This window comes from Melanerpes formicivorus, unplaced genomic scaffold (genome assembly GCF_026170545.1).
Source record: "Melanerpes formicivorus ecotype bairdi unplaced genomic scaffold, bMelFor1.0.p_v2 SCAF_5, whole genome shotgun sequence".
NCBI classification, from domain to species: Eukaryota; Metazoa; Chordata; class Aves; order Piciformes; family Picidae; genus Melanerpes; species Melanerpes formicivorus.
The window spans coordinates 16,593,982-16,610,874 of NW_027142357.1; the positions used below are offsets into that span (position 1 = coordinate 16,593,982).

Below are 16,893 nucleotides of genomic sequence, written 5' to 3' on the forward strand. Positions count from 1 at the left end.
GATAAATCCAACTCTAATCCTGTTTACGCTCTACATCAGACAGATGTGCTGAGATTGATTTAGACAAGCCCTTGGCTTATAGTAAATTTTTTTTTAAGTGCCATATATTCTGGTTTTGTTAGATCTTTGTTAAATGTTAAGTGCTGTTAGTTTTACTCTTCCCTAACGCCTGTAACCTACTTTACACAGGTTCCCTCTCAGCTCTCATGATGACAGGGCAGCCTGGTAGAAGAGATTATCTTTATTCCTTGTAATTAAATTGACTTTTTTTTTTTTTTTTCTTTTTTCTTCAGAAGATCCAACAATAGGAAGTGGGTACTGAATTAAATAAATAGCATGATACCTAATAGATGTATACTTAAATCTTTTGCAAGAACAGATGGTACCCAGTATCTTTCTAAGTAATGTGAGAGGACAGTTAATGTCCTGAAACAGCTAGCAATAACAAATATGATACTAACGAACAAATAGGGCTTTAGAAGTTTAAGAGTGCCTAATCCAATACATACTTTATTTTTAAAGTAAACTTTGTTGTTATCTCATATGAGAAGCATTTTATGCATGTACCTCATGACTTAATTTTTTTTTATCTGAATTATTTTATAAAATTTTACTGCATTTGTGATGGTTTTTATTTTCAGCAAAAATAGAAGAGGAGAATTATAGACTATGCTTAGGGAACTTTTATGCAGATCCCTTTTCAATTTGAGTGAAAATTGGCTGTCCTAATCTACTAGGTAGTTTAATATTTCTCCTACAATTTAGAACTTGAGTATGATGGGTTTGTGCAATTCAGTATTCCTACAGTTTATATGCCTCTATAAGCTCTATCTGGAAATGTACAGCTAGAGTCAAATACTAGTTTTGCTGCCTAGTAAGAATGTATTCTTTTAATTTTTAACAGTTTTTATGTCCATCTGAGCAACAAAAAGGTTTGATAAATACAGAGTAAGAGGAAGATGTAAAAGCAAATAAAAATCTGGCTGACACAGCAGTATGAAAAGACAAGACAAGCTTTACCTTACCTAGCTTGTGACTGAAAGTCATTCTGTGAAAGGTGGTGGGGAAATAAAGCATTTAAACTGGCCTTCATTTTACTTGATTTCTGAAGGACAAATAAGCTAATGTTTGTAATTTATTTGTCATGTGTATGTGTAACATTACATAATAGAATTTGTGACATTCTTGGCAAAACAAATAGGTTATTTTTTTGTTTAAAAATATTTAAAAGGCAAAAAAATTAGCATAACTTTATTGTTCTGGAGGAATAAATGCTGCAGCTCAGTTGTTGCTGCAGAACTGTTGTTACATTTCATGTGTCTTTATTTAGCCATTATTGTAAAACACGGAGTTTGCATGCTGGAATGATTAGTGTTCTGTATGTCTGACAGTGAAACTTTTCTGGAAAAATAAAACCAAGTCTTAAATGAAAGTATTGAACGATCTAGTTTCTAAGCAAGTGTTTCAAGATATCACAAGTAAGTGTTTCATTTAAGGCCTGCAAAGAGTACTTATCCCTAAATGTTTTAGAAGAGCAATACAAAGTTTGGAGAAAAAAATCAAGATCTTGGGTTTGATACTAATAGTAATAAGGTTGCTTGTACAATGTCTACTCAACTTTTCAGTCTGTGCAAAATCATACTTCAAATGGAATCATACAATTATTCCCCCCCACCCCCCTCGCCCTGTGGTTTCATTTAATGTATTTTACAGACAATCTTTTTACAGCATTCATTCCAGTACTTGAAGCTTTGTTTTGTTTTCTCATTTGGTGAATTCCTTCCTGTTTATATGCCATGTACTTCTGAAAACCTGCATTGCAGACTATTTCCTGTGTACTATCTCAGTGTACACAAACATTTACTCATCGCAGTATTCCTGTGAAGAATGGAATGATTTTAGTCTAATTTTACACCTTAGAGAAACTGACGTGGCAAAATGTGGCAAGCTGGAAAACCATGTGGGAAGTAGAAAAAGGTCAGGCTTCTTTCTGCAGTAGGTTATTTGGTATGGAACAGGAGAAAATGGCTTAGTGGAGAATTGGTAGGAGAGGTATTACTGACTTGAACTTTATCAGCGTTTCTGAGGTGCACTTCTCTACAACTTCTGGATGGAAAAATGATCACTGTGTAGTGTGGTTCAAGAGATGATGCTGAGAAATGCCAGCCAGTGTCAAACTGTTATGAAAAATGATGCAAGCTTCTTTTTCCTGCTCAGAAAAAAAGTACGACTTTTCTTAAGCCCCCTTAGCAGCATGTAGTGCAATGAAGTAGGTAATACTTGATTTTGAAGTCTCACCCACAGTGCTATCCATCTTCCCCAAGAAGACAGTTAAAATAACTTGTACAACTTCTCCCTGGCACTTCAGTGGAGTGTGCAGCAGCTACTCATCAAATGGAATCTCTTATGGCTTTTGCTAGTGAGAAAGAACTTGACTGGGCTGTTGCTAGATTTGGAAAAGATTTTTCAGTTTTAGCTTTTCTTGTTTTGGACTGCAAAGGGATTTTTATTGGTCTAGCCTATAGGATCTGCTGTAATTACAACAAAAGGCAGGGAAACAGGAATGATGACATTTTTATTTCAGTCTGTGTATTGGACTTTGGTTTTGAGCAGTCAGGTGCTTTACAACTCAAAAGAACAGAAAAAGGAGAATCTTGTACCAGAGTGGTTTGCTTGATGTATCTCCAAAGGCATTTGGAGCTATTGTCACTGCAGCGATAGTGTCTGCAGCCACAGGGTCCATGTATATAACAACCCTGAGGTGATGAAACCTTAGTTTAGGTTTCTACCCTACTGCAAATATCTCCTGGGGTTGAAGGTCTTGAACTGTAACAAGGATTTTTGAAATTGTTTTTCTTTTAATTGGTTTATAAAGAAAATTAATAACTCAGATGATGGATAGATAACATGCCTTTGGTTTACTTTTCATTTTTGCTTAATTATTTTCTTATCTGTCTCTAGTCTGACCCAAAAGGCAGCAGTTGTATTGAATGAAATAGCTTGCGTAAGACTTCACTTGACTTTCTTTTTACAAACAGAGAAGGGCTGATGGGAGATGTGGTGGTTGGAGGCTGTCTGGTGTCCAGTGACCATGAAATAATTGAGTTTTCAATATGCAGTCAAGCTAAGAGGGGCAGCAACAAAACCTCCACTCTGGACTTCCAGAGGGGGGACTTCACATTACTTAAGGAACTAACTTAGAAGGTACCTTGGGAAACAGCCCTTAAAAACAAAAGGGTCCAGGAGGGCTGGACCTACTTCAAGAAAGTAATCTTGAAGGCACAGGAACAGGCTGTGCCAATGGGCCAGAAGGTGAGCCGCCGGGGTAGACGGCCAGCCTGGATGGGCAATGAACTTCTCAATGAATTAAGGGAAAAAAAGAGGGTGTATCATCTTTGGAAAAAAGGAGAGGTAACCCATGAAGTATTTAAGGATGTTGCTAGGTCATGTAGGAAAAAAATAAAGAGGCAAAAGCCTATTTAGAGCTTAGGCCACTTCTGTGAAGGACAACAAAAAATGCTTTCATAAATATGTTAATGGCAAAAGGAGGGGCAAGGACAACCTCCACTCCTTAGTGGACACGGAGGGGAATAATTGTAACAAGAGATGAAGAAAAGGGAGAGGTACTTAATACCTTCTTTGCCTCAATTTTTAATAGCAGGATAGGTTATCTTCTGGACAACTGGCCTCCTGAACTGGCAGATGGAGTCAGGAAGCAGTATAGTTCCCCTGTGATCCAGGAGGAAGCAGTTAGAGACCAGCTCAGCCACTTGGATCCCCACAAGTCCATGGGTCTGGATGGGATCCATCTTAGGGTGCTAAGAGAGCTGGCAGATAAGCAGGCCAAGTTGCTTTCCATCATTTTTCAACAGTCCTGGCTCACTAGAGAGGTCCCAGATGACTGGAAGCTGGCCAACGTGATGCCCATCCACAAGAAGGGCTGACTGGATGAGCCAGGGAATTACAGATCTGTCAGCCTGACCTCAGTGCCAGGAAAGATTATGGAGCAGGTCATCTTGAGTGCAATCACACAGCACTTACAGGATGGCTGAGCCCAGCCAGTATGGATTTAGGAAGGGCAGGTCCTGCCTCACCAACCCGATCTCCTTCTATGATCAGGTGACTGCCTGATGGATGTGGGGAAGGCTGTGGATGTAGTTTACCTGGACTTCAGCAAGGCCTTTGACACCATCCCCCATAGCAAACTGCTGGCCAAGCTGTCAGCCCGTGGCTTGGACAGCAGCACTCTGTGCTGGGTTAGGAACTGTCAGGAGGGCTGAGCCCAGAGAGTGGTGGTGAATGGTGCCACATCCAGCTGGCAGCCAGTCACTAGTGGTGTCCCCCAGGGATTAGTGCTGGGCCTCATCCTGTTCAATATCTTTATTGATGATCTGGATGAGGGGATTGAGTTCATCATCAGTAAATTTGCAGATGACACCAAGCTGGGGTAAGTGTTGATCTGTTAGAGGGTAGGAGGGATGTGGAGAGGGACCTTGACAGGCTGGACAGATGGGCAGAATCCAACATGATGGCGTTCAACAAATTCAAGTACCGGATGCTGCACTTTGGTCACAACAACCCCATGCAGTGCTACAGGCTGGGGTCAGAGTGGCTGGAGAGCAGCCATGTAGAAAGGGATGTGTGGGTACTGGTTGACAGTAGGCCAAACATGAACCAGCAGTGTTCGCAGGTGGCCAAGAAGGCTAATGGCATCCTGGCCTGCATCAGGAACAGTGTGGCCAGCAGGAGCAGGGAGGTCATTCTGCCCCTGTGCTCAGCACTGGTTAGGCCAGGCCTTGAGTCCTGTGTCCAGTTCTGGGTCCCTCAGTTTAGGAAAGATGTTGACTTGCTGGAATGTGTCCAGAGAAGGGCAACAAAGCTGGTGAGGGGTTTGGAGCACAAGCCCTATGAGGAGAGGCTTGAGGGAGCTGGGGATGTTTCGCCTGGAGAAGAGGAGGCTCAGGGGACCTTATTGCTCTCTACAACTACCTGAAGGGAGGTTATAGCCAGATGCGGTTTGGTCTCTTCTCCCAGACAACCTGTGTCAGAATGAGAGAACACAGTCTCAAGCTGTACCAGGGGAGGTTTAGTCTGGATGTTAGGAGGAAGTTCTTCACAGAAAGAGTGATTGGCCATTGGAATGGGCTGCCCAGGGAGGTGGTGGAGTCACCATCACTAGAAGTGTTTAAAAAGAGACTGGATGAGGCACTTATTTCCATGGTTTAGTTGATTAGATGGTGTTGCATGATAGGTTGGACTTGATGATCTCAAAGGTCTTTTCCAACCTGGTTAATTCTGTATTTGTAGCTGGATGCCTACCTAAATAACACACAATTGGTAAAATATAAGACCTGTGATTGAAGCTTGAGATGAAACTATGACAATATATTGCTTTCTTTAGGTATGACTCCTAATTGTATTACTAATGCCTTTTTTATAATTTTATTTTATTTTTCTTCTCCCCCTTACAGGTGATTCCAGTCTGGTTTTACAGGCACAGGAGGAGATTATTGAAATGAAAGATGTATTTTCAGTAAAACTGAAACGTCGACGTTTTGCAGGACAAACAAATGGTGGTACTTTGTTGGGTATTACAATTTTTAAATGCTTGAATAAAGAAGAGAATAAATTAACAGACTGTGCCATCCATTTAAATAACTTAAGTGAAGATCACTGTCATTCGTGGTTTAGGCATCTAAAGGAAATTTTGAATGGTAAGCATTTAACTGGTGTCGATGTCATTGTTTCAGATTTGTTTCTGTTGGAAATACACACAGGTTAAGTGAAGCTTAGAAAAATATCTTGCGTGTGGAAATGAAGACACAGGGATAAGAATATTGTTGCTGGAAAGTGTTTACTACTCAAGTTTTACATGGTGAAGTGTAAAATTTAGGAAAGTGACAGTAATTGACTATTGCATTTATTAAATGAACTGCTGTTTTTTGGAAATGTTTGGGAAGCTACTGAAAAGAAGTAGTTTTCTGTATTCTGACTGAAGAGTCTTCTGGAAAATCTAATTCTTAAAGAAATAATATATTTTGTTGATGTTTTCACTTGGAATTGTAGCGTATCTGTTAGTACTAGAGTTATTGCAGTCCTGGGAACTATTCAGGGACTTCCCAGTGAATGTTTAGGAGCTCCCACTTGACATCTACGGATTCCGTAGAAGAATAATAGAAGAGCTTTTCCTCTTCTTAAATTCACAGGTGGGAGTGTTCTTAGGGTTCTGTAGTACTCCTAATATATATAATTTGACACAAAATGTGTTGAGACTATTTAGTAATGAGAGTCAGTTCGTTATTTCTAAAAATATCTTTCTGTGTTTGCCTGGGCTAATGGCAGTTTCAGAATGGTTTAACCCACAATAGTTGCTTTTTTTCTTTCATGGAAGCTGTAAGAAAAAGGCATTCACCATTTTAGGAAAAAAAACCACAAAGCAAACCCAACAAATCAAAGCCTTTTAATACCATCAATATTGAAAAGACACAGAATATTAGCACACTTATGATTAAAAAAAAAAACCAAGCAGCAGAAATACAGACACAAACTGAATGTGTCTGTTTGCAGACCATAGAAAATGAATTTGGTTATTGCAGAAGAAAAACAATCCGTCTCATAATGGACTATTAAAATTCCAGCTGAATTGTTAATACTGAGCCAGATTACAGAATTCAAATCTTGCATGTCTGCAGTGTTTGTAATGGCACTTTCAATAGCGATTCATGGAGTACTGCTGGTAAAGTGACTTTGTAAAAAGCAGATGTTAGAGAAAACAAAATAGTGTGAGTTCTTAACTCTGCATTCTTACATTGTATGCTTGAAATATGCTTGGGATTTTCCAAACAAAATGTTTATTAAAATGTACCTCCCTGTGCCCTTTTTTGAAAGACTTTATCATGAAATATCTAAACCTGCAGAAGTGCCAAGATTCTTGCAGATCTCGGACTACCCATAAAGGCAAGGACATTTGCATAAGGAGCAAATGTCTGTTTTGTTCCCAGATTACCCTCCATCCATCAGGAACAGTGATACCATATGTTCACAGAAAAAAAGCTGCAGTATCCCTTGCCCAGGTTGCTTTGACTTCGAGGTGCTGTCTCTGTTTTAAAGCTTTGTAATTGGAAGCCACCTGAACCTGGAAAACAGCATTCTGTGCAATGATGCTGTTTCTAGTTCTGCTTTCAGCTTCAGGCTTTCTCCAAAAGCTCAGACTTTGTGCAGATTTTTCTTTATCTCTAATCAGTACATTTTTCTTCTTTCCTTCTGCTTCAGCAATAGTTAAGACTCCTGGGGGGGAGGGGGAATAGCCAAGTACAATACTCCAAAACATAATTTATTAATGTATATATTATTTTTTCTGTAGTTATAGTAACAGTAGTTTTCACAGTTATATTTTGAAGTCTGAGTAGATATTCAAACTTCCTTTCTATCCAGAAATTCACAAAAGAAGCAGCAGCATTTCCACATTCAGTGCAGCAGAGACAGTCATGGTGTAGTAATGGCATAATTCAGAAAAGTCTTCCTTTTTAAAATGTACCAAACATTGGTAGGAAACTCCCAGTGGGATTCAAGTATGGACTAAACGTATAAAATGCAGATAAGTTCTGTTGATGCCTCAGTAATTCAGAAAGTGCATGGGTATATCCCTGCTTGATACAGTGATGAGTTTTCCTACTTTTTGCCAACAGCTTGTTTCAATAATAGTGCTTAGTGACATTTTTGAAAATGAATGTGGTTCCTGCATCAGCTGCAGTTAAAGCAGTCAAAATGCAAGGGTACGTGTTTCTTTTTGTCCTGATCGATTTGATCACAAAGTGTATATTAACTGACGGCTGCTGCATTATTTACTTGAGAGTTTATGTTACTGCTTCTGGGCTGGAGCAAATTGAAAGCAGGCGATTTACCAAAATAAGGTAATATATCCATTAATTAAGGACCAACAACAGCAAGCTGATCAGTGATGTTGCAAGCTTGAATCTGGAAATTTGTTCTGATGGAGATTTTTTTGTTTTGTTTGCTTGTTAGAAATGCTTTGTACATAGTTTCCTCTTCATTGTGTGGTTTCCATCTGACATGAATGTTTTTTCCTGTTTGTTCTTATTCTTTTCATAATCAGTATCCTCTTTTGCTTTGAAATTGTGTTCAGAATACTTCAATTTAAACTCTAACTAGGCTATAATTTTTTGTTTGAAGCCTGTCATCATATAAGTGAGCACACAGATGCAGTTGTTTAGTTGCAATGGCTTCTATTATGGCTTTTTGTGTGTGTGTGACAGTAACAAAATGTGTATTATCTTCCTACTTTTAAATAAATTCTTATTTTTCCATGTAACATTGCTGCTGTTCTGATGCATGCCAGCTAGACACGAAGTGATAAGGTGTTCAGGAAAACTGATCTTCTGTAAATTGTGTATTTGTTATACTGATGCAGAATAACCACTGCCATCTTGAGACATGCATGTACAGTGGCTTGGTTCTGGACTGCCTCCTGGAAAGCCCCAAATGACAGACTCTAATATGCTCTTGATCTCACAGCAGACCTGTTGAACATCTCAGTGATTTCCATTTGTACATCGCATCTTTTTGATCTGGCCTTATGAGCATGTAGAGTGGGGATATACTGTGTCAGTGGAATTCTGAGTTTAATTTAAAATCATCTGTGCATGCAAATGTCCAGCCTTTCTTAAAGGGTTAAGGCAGGCTCAGAAATGAGAGAAAATGTGTAATTACCAATGCTTATCTATTTGTTGGATTTTTGTAATTACTATATTTTAGCAAAAGAAGACTTCTTTTTAACAGGTTATTTTAAAAAAATTACTTAAAAACTCTATAAACTAGTATGGTTAAGAAGAAAAGTAGCAAAAATGCATAAAGAACATTTTATTTTTGTCTGTTATTCTGTAGTATCTCTCACACTGGGATTTGATATGAATGTTTGAAACTTCATGCGTGAAGTTTTAATTAAAACCATTAATGTTAACCATTAACTTTTGTTAGTTAATATTAACCACAGTGTCTCCATAGTTACATTAACGAACCTGTCTCATATTATTAGTTTTCCTCATGTATAATATTCTTATGGTTGTATGAAGTATTTATAAATGTATGCAGTAATGACATGGGTCCAGGCTCTTAACTTTTGTAACATAAACTCATTTTCATAAAGCTAAGAACTGAAAGCAGCACAGATGTATGTCTGAGCATAGCGTCTCTGCTGCCCTATGAGCCTTTGTTTTCAGAACACCCTGATTGACCCATCACCCTTCATGGTTCACTGATTCACTTGATAGATCAAGTTTAAACTAGTGCATATTAGCACATTTGTTAGTACTAGAGGAACAGTTGGCCTTCCTGCTTTAGGCTGCTGGTTCGTTTCAAATGGAGCAGCCACAGAAAACAATAACAGAATACCAGTCAGAACACCAAAAGGCTGACAGACTGAAATCAGTTGCAGACTATAGTAAATGACATTGATTAATTCATATAGATGGTGTTTAAAGAATATTAAAAGACTGTTATAATTTGAAAATACTTTAAGAAAGTTTTAAAGAAGGTTGTGGGTTTTTTTTACTGTTATTGCATATTCTTTCATTAAACTCAATTGTTTGTGTTATAACATGTCCATTGCATACCGTGAATGATAAATAATGGTTTATGTTGTGATCAGTCTTTGATGTCAGTTGGCAATCCTTTTTCACAAATAAAACCACATCTCTGCTCAAATGCTTTATTTGTGATACCTGTTTCTATAAAGAAAATAGGTTTGCTCCCCAAAAAAGTTAATTGATATTCAAGTAGTCATAAACAGACTATTTTAACACTTTTCTCTTGTGAATTCATTTAGTTCTTGATGATCTCACTAGAATTTGTATATTTCCTCTGATCTAATTATCAGCAATAACCTAATGTATGTAATCATAAATACTATTTCTAGTTTACAATAATTTAATGACTCACTTTTTGGTTGGAAAAAACCCTCCAAATCTAACACAAAACAAGCAAACAAAAATGCAGCTGTTTCCTAATCTTTTTTATTCCCCACTAATTGAAAAAAATCTGTATTCTTATGCCTGCATGTGCTTTTGTTTACACACTTGTGTTGCCACCTTACCTTAAATTTTTGCATGTAAAACTAAAAAATGGTTATGAGAGAATGACATTTGCTTTATTTCCATTCAGTGTTCTCCTAATGGTGATCTAGCAGTATTCTATAACTTGCACTGCTGAGTAACAATTTATGACACTTCATCACTTTTCTCTACTTCTGCAAACTGTACTTTTCTATTCTTTCCCTCTCTTTTTGTATTCTATTTAAAATTTAAAGGCATGCTATACTTGCAAATTGAAGACTCTGTAGATTTACAGATTTATGGCTCTGGATGTTGGTGGAGGGTGAGCATTTTAATCCAGCTGGTCTCAGGTAGGAGTCCCTGTAGAGATGATAGGAAACATGACGGCACATTCGTAAGTGTGGCTAAATCATTCGGGAGTCCTTAATATATCAGTTGTCAATTTAATTTCTACTGACTCTTTATGGACCATATCGAGTCACAATACCAGTCAGCAGATTTCCATTAAGTGTCTTGAATAATGATTATTATAGTGTGGTTTATGATGATGGTTTGTGTATTGTAATAGTCTTGGGGAACTTGTGTGTAGTTTTCCTAGTTTGTGTTGTAATTCCCATGACTAGAAATTACACTGCAAGAAATACCTGTGGTGCTTGTTTCTGTTTTCAGAGAATTAAGAATAATTCAGGATGAAATGGACCTATGGGGATAATATGTTCCAGCTTCCTGCTTGGAGCAGGTGAGCTTCTAAAGAGGATCAGGTTGCTAAGAGCCATGCCCAGATAATTTTTGAAAATCTATAAGGATGAGCATTCCACATCCTCTCTGGGCAGTGGAGTCCATGATTTAACCACCCTCATTGTGAGTCTTCCTTTATTTCAGACTGGAATATTCTTCACTCCAACTTGTATCCATTGCCTTTTTGCCCATGCACCTGCAAGAAGTCTGCCTTGGTGATCTTTGTTACTCCCACAATAGATACTCAAGGACAGCGTTTAGTTAAATTCTTTTCTCAAGGCTATACAAAGCTAGGTATAAAAGACTGGCTTTCTCAAGGCCACAAAAAGAGCCTCTGCCTCTTGCATGTGGCCTGTTCCAGCCCCACTTTACACCCACAGTTCTCTCTTGGACTCATTCCACTTTATCAGTCTTATGTTGGGGAGCCTAAAAGCGGATGGAATTTTTGATATTTAGGTTCAAAATGTGTTGAATACAAGGGCATCATGATATCCTTTGAACTGTTCACTGTCCTTGTTACTGCTACTCAGTAAGCACTTGGCCTTCACGGCATCTATGGTGTGTTTACTAGTGTTCAACTCCTTGTCAGGATCTTTAGATGCTCTCTAAAGAGGAGCTGCACAGTTGGATAATCCCCACTCTGCACTGCTAGGGTTTTGCTGGGCCAGGTGCTGGATTTCATGCTTGTCTTTATTGAACACCTTGAGGCTTTTGTCAGTCCTTTCTTGTAAGTAATCAAGGACCTTGTAAGTGACAGCCCTGCCCTCCAGCACACCTGCTGTTCTCACAAAGTTCTCTAGCTGTTTTTTTAATCTCCTTTTTGAAGAAGATATTTTTAATATATATACTAAGACTTGTAACTGAAGGCATTCAGGATTCATTAGGCATTAAGGATTCACTAGGGCTAATTTGCTGTGCAGTGTCATGGCACTGCATGTAACATTTTGCCATAAATATAATTAGAAATCTTGTTTCTTGTGTCTGCTTTCAGCTTATAGCAGCAAACTGATCCAATAATTTCCTTCATCGTCTTTAAGAAATACTCTGAGATACATTAACATAAACTAGATAAAGTGCTAGTTTTAATTTCCAGGTTCTTTGATGTATTTAAATAAGTGAAAAAATAATCTGTGGAAGTTTTGTAATTGTTACGTTTTGATTTTAAGGAGTATATTGCCCTATTCAGCTATAATTTCTCTGAGGAGCTCTTTACAGAACCACAGAATGGTGGTGGTTGCAAGGGACCTTGGGAGTTCATCTAGTTCAAGCCTCCATGCTAACCATCTCCAGAGAAGGAGACTCCATAACCTCTCTGGGCAACCTGTTCCAGTGCTCTGTCACTCTTAAAGTGAAGAAGTTTTTTCTCATGTTCAGACGGAACTTTCTGCATTCCAGTTTGTACCTGTTGCTGCTTGTGCTGCCACTGGGCACCACTGAAAAGAATCTGGCCCCATCCTCTTGACATTTGCCCCTTAGATATTTATAAGCATTAATAAGTTCCTATTCAGTTTTGGAAGACAGAATAAGTGGAAAGAACTTCAGGAAGTCCAGCTGGAGTTACATGAGCCTGTAGAAATTGAAGTAACACCCTATGTGGCTAAGGAACTTGTGTGTTCCTTTTGCAGTTGTGGCTATTACTAATGTTCTTGAATATTGAAAGCAGTATGCTTGCCAAATAGTCTAGATTTTGTTTAGCTAAGACAGTGACAGTCTGACCTGATACTAAAATAAAATGTAGAAGTTATAAATGAATTAATTGAATACAAAATTGTTCAAATCATGTATTTTGAATAGCTATCAAAGAAACACAAGTATTGCATGTTATCACTTGCTTTTTGTAGCAAATCAGCCTCTCTGAATCGTGACAACTGTAGAGATTCCAGATGAAGAAGTGAAAAGCAGTGTTATTCTTTTATTACAGATTATTTGCTGTTAAAAAAAATGCCATATTCCAAATAATAACATTGTTTCATAAGCTGAATGTACAAGTTTGTGCAGCAGTATTTATCAGTGTTGTTTGCTGTTTTAATTTCAAGGACCTAAACTTTTCACTGTTTGATTTGCTGTGTCAGAAAACCAAAGTATTGGATGGTAGTATCAGCTGCTTTGGTTGCTGTTGTAGGTCTGCTGGAAGTCTTTTATATTGCACTCAAAAAAGGATATGTTTTGGGTTTTTTTGTTTGACTTAATAAATAGTTGCTGTTTTGTTCCCCAGGCTTAGCTTCTCCACGTTCACCCTGCTCTTGTATCAAGGTTTAACTAAGTTATGACATTTTTAATTTTTTTTAACTCTGGCTCCTACAATGTTTTGGCTAGTCTGGTTAATTTCTACTGTTTATTACCTTTACACACAAAAGTGATTCAAGAAGAAAATAATTTTTTTTTGGAGACTATCCTGTTAAAGAACTATAGTGATTCTAATACTGAAAATTCACTGAGCTGTAAAAATGGCTGTGCTGTGTGTAACTCTCAATGTTGTGTGTTTTTAGGCTTTCAAAATAGACCAAAATCCTTAAAAGTGTTTGTTAATCCAAGGAGTCACAAAAGAGAAGCCACTCATGTTTATTATGAAGAAGTTGCACCTCTTTTTAAGCTTGCTGACATCAAAACTGATGTCACGGGTAAGTTGCTTCAAAAACATAGTTTAATCCTTTGTGAAACCATTACTTAATAGCAGGACAATTTGAATTTACTGCTAATCCTTGTTTGCTTTGCTGCCAAGTAGTTATTGCATCAACTACAGTTCAAAATTGTTTCTATTTTGTCAAAAAAATGGTGCAATTCTGTTATGCATTGAGTGTTTCCCCCTATAGCTTTAAATGCTTAGTCATACACATTTGTATTTTTGTTCTATAAAAAGAAAGCTTTACATGTCTGACAGTCTTGCATATGCTAGCTGAGAGTTGTTCCTGCATTCTGAAAAACACATGCCTTAAATATTACTTCTGACAACATATATTGGCCTGACATCATAACATAAGGGGCTTATCCAAAGGACGCATTATTTCTGGATTCTGACTCAGTTTTGGGGATGACCTGGAAGCCTAAGTGATTAAGTTCTGTCATGACAAGGGCAGCTCTCACAAGACATGGGCATAGCTTGGTGTCTGGAGAATGTGATGGTGCCAATTTAATGTTGTAGTAATGCTGCCTTCTGCCAAACGATGGCTTCCTGGTAGCAGGTTTGGATGTAAGGCATTAATTTCTGCCAGAGTTCTACTTAGTGTCCTGAATTTGTCCTTTGGCTATTTAATTTGATTGATTATTTTATAGGAAGTTGAACAGGGAAACAATGAATTTTCTTAAAACAGTAAAATATTAATGGCCTTATTGTTACTTCTGTCCCCTTATGCAAAGGGACTGAAATTGTACTGCATCAAATGTGGTCCTAACCCACTCCTCCCATGTTTAGAGAAATCACATTTCCCATTCAAAATATGTATATATATTTTACCCATAGTATTACAATGTCCTTTAATATACTGTTAATTTTTTATTATGCATTTCATGTCCCCATGAAGTGTAAACTCTGGTGCAAGACATTTTAACACCAACAATTCTTTTTTCCTACGTCTATTTTAATTGGCCTGCAAAATAACCAATTCCAGCTTAAACAAATTATAAAGACAGGGGTCTCAGCCTAGAGTTGTCCCTTCAACTTGCAAAATCGTGACTAGTTTGGGTTTTGCAGGCTAAAAATCATTCTGGGCAAATCTGATTTAGATACAATAATGCAATAAATGTTTGCTAATTTTATTACCTATATCTATGTATTTTTCTTTTACTTAGGCCACACTTTAAAGTAAAATCAATTGAAGATTAAAGATGCATAAGTGTGAAAAGATTGTTGGAATTTCGTAGTGATAATTTCTTAACTTCCCTTAACTGATAAAGGAATGCCTGCAGCTTTATGTTTTGATTCTCACAGACATATTTTTCACCTGCAAGGCACAGATGCTAGTATAAACAGATTAATGCCATGTTCTTAGAAATTGAACTCAGCCTTGTTTGGTCACAATTGGATGGATCTATCTATCTAATCCTATCTATCTATTTATTTATCGTCATGCAAACCTGACTGTCATATTTGTAAATTGTTTCTTTATACATTTAAAGTAGCTTTTCTTATTCCTTACTACTGATTAGTTTTTCCTTTTTACCGTGACCTTGTTAAACTCTTAAGTACAGCATTATCATTAGTATGTGCAAGTTTACATTGTTAGCTGTGTGATGTCACCTGAAATCCTCAAGCTGAACTCATAAGCAAATCTGTATCAATAGGTTTTTTTTAGATTGATTTATAGGACTTGATATAAAGTGAGTAGAATTTGTAGTGGCTTTGAAGACTTTTTTCCCCCTAATTGAATTTAAACTTTTTTTCCTAATTGAGTTTAAATTCTGAGTTTTTTTTCTTGTTTTTCCTCTTACATTCTGAGAAGAAACATGGTTTCAGCCAGATTAATGGTTTATACTGAAGATAAGGTTATTTTGGCGATGTCCAAATGCTGTTGTGCTTATTAGCTGCCTAACACTCCTCCTACAGGCAGAATAAGAAAACTACATTGCAATTTTAAATGCTAACAGAACTAAACAATTAAGTAGGCATTTAAAAAACACAAATAATTTTTTAAAAGATAGGGAGTGGTACTGGTGAGTGCAGAGTGAAAGTCCTGTCCACTGGTCTCATAGTCTAGTAAAACTGTCTCAATTCATGTAAATTGAACAGCTGTTTTTTTCCCTCCCAGAATTGTTTTGGATTTTGTGAAGTTGCAGTGTACGTTTTGCTGTTACTGTATTTTTGAAACATGGCCAATATTTACATAGGTAGTAGTGTAAAAAAGTGTATTAGGTAGTAAAAGTTGAAGGCTTTAATACAATTTATACTCTGAAGATAGTTTACTTTTAGTCTTTTCACATACACGTATTTAAAGCTTAAAATTCATTGTACACAAAAATCTTACAACCAAATTTGAACTTCTGAAATGACTTTGATGGCATCCACAATACCAGACTTGCAGGTAACTTGAAAAAAATCTCAACCAAACAACAAACTTTGACAATGGAGTGCAAAAGACAGAACTCTCCTCATCTGATCTTGTATTTTGGTAGCTAGCTGTGGCTTCCTATGTGACCAAGCTTGCCATATCTCGTTCTTCATTGTAACATCTATTGGAATAAACTTTCTTTTTCATTATTTAGAAAGTTAGAATGGAGTTATTATCTCTTACCCAAGGATATATTGAGTCAAAAGGCATGTATGTAAATGAGTTCTGAAACAGCATTTACTTTCTCCAGTTGGCTTTAAATTTGGTGTATGTTAATTTTTATTTACTTTTTTCCCCAGATTGCTTTGTACACTACAGATGTATTAATTTAAATGAAATTAACCAGAGATATGAAACAGTGGATTGTGTTTCTTTGGGGTTTTGGGTTATTTTTGTTATGTGGAATAAACATATCTCTGAAGTGTTTAGCTCAGTAGAAAGTAGGAGGTAGCACTGAAAGTGCTGAAGTAAAGGCTGAAATGGTACTTTAACTCTAGTTAAGGCCATGCAATAGTTAAAACCTGGTCTTTACACAATTTGAAGTGTTTTGGCAATCCTGTGTGCTGCAGCTGGGCCATGGCTGTTACGAGAAGAATGGTGACTCTTAAAAATCCAGTTCAAGAAAAGCTTTGTCCACATTTGGGATACCTACAAGTACTGGTGAATAGTGATAAGTGGAGCTGGTGTTTTAGACATATATTAGTATCTTGTAAAATCTTACACATACTAAATAAAAAAAAAAGAAAAGACAAAAAGTAACCCCAGCAGACTTCTGGCCTGTCTCACTTCTCTTCCTGGTTTTGACTCCTCTGCCTCTGTTTATGCACAATTAGAACCTGGATGTTCAGGCAAAACCTACAGCCTGCCCCACACCACATTTTTAGGGTGGAATCACAAGGGAGAAGAGAGCAATTGAGAACTGGACAAATAACATTGGTTTATAATTACTATAGAGTAAATAACATTAATATTTTTTTATCCAGTGTCAACACCAGTTAATCTGCTGTTATCATTAGCAGTTTTAATCCTATTGACATTAC

At 37.2% G+C, this 16,893-nt stretch overlaps 1 protein-coding gene across 5 annotated transcripts in view; it reads left to right on the forward strand.

Annotated features, from left to right (window-relative positions):
* CERKL (ceramide kinase like) overlaps positions 1-16,893 on the forward strand; it is a 56,678-nt gene that overhangs the window by 21,109 nt on the left and 18,676 nt on the right. For 4 of the 5 annotated variants that reach the window (XM_068138435.1, XM_068138436.1, XM_068138438.1 and 1 more), the window contains 2 exons: positions 5,472-5,714; positions 13,298-13,429. In XM_068138435.1, coding sequence (XP_067994536.1) covers positions 5,472-5,714; positions 13,298-13,429 — 375 coding nt within the window. Of the gene's footprint in view, positions 1-5,471; positions 5,715-10,739; positions 10,810-13,297; positions 13,430-16,893 lie in introns of those variants that run through there. The other variant, XM_068138439.1, reaches the window with a different exon arrangement.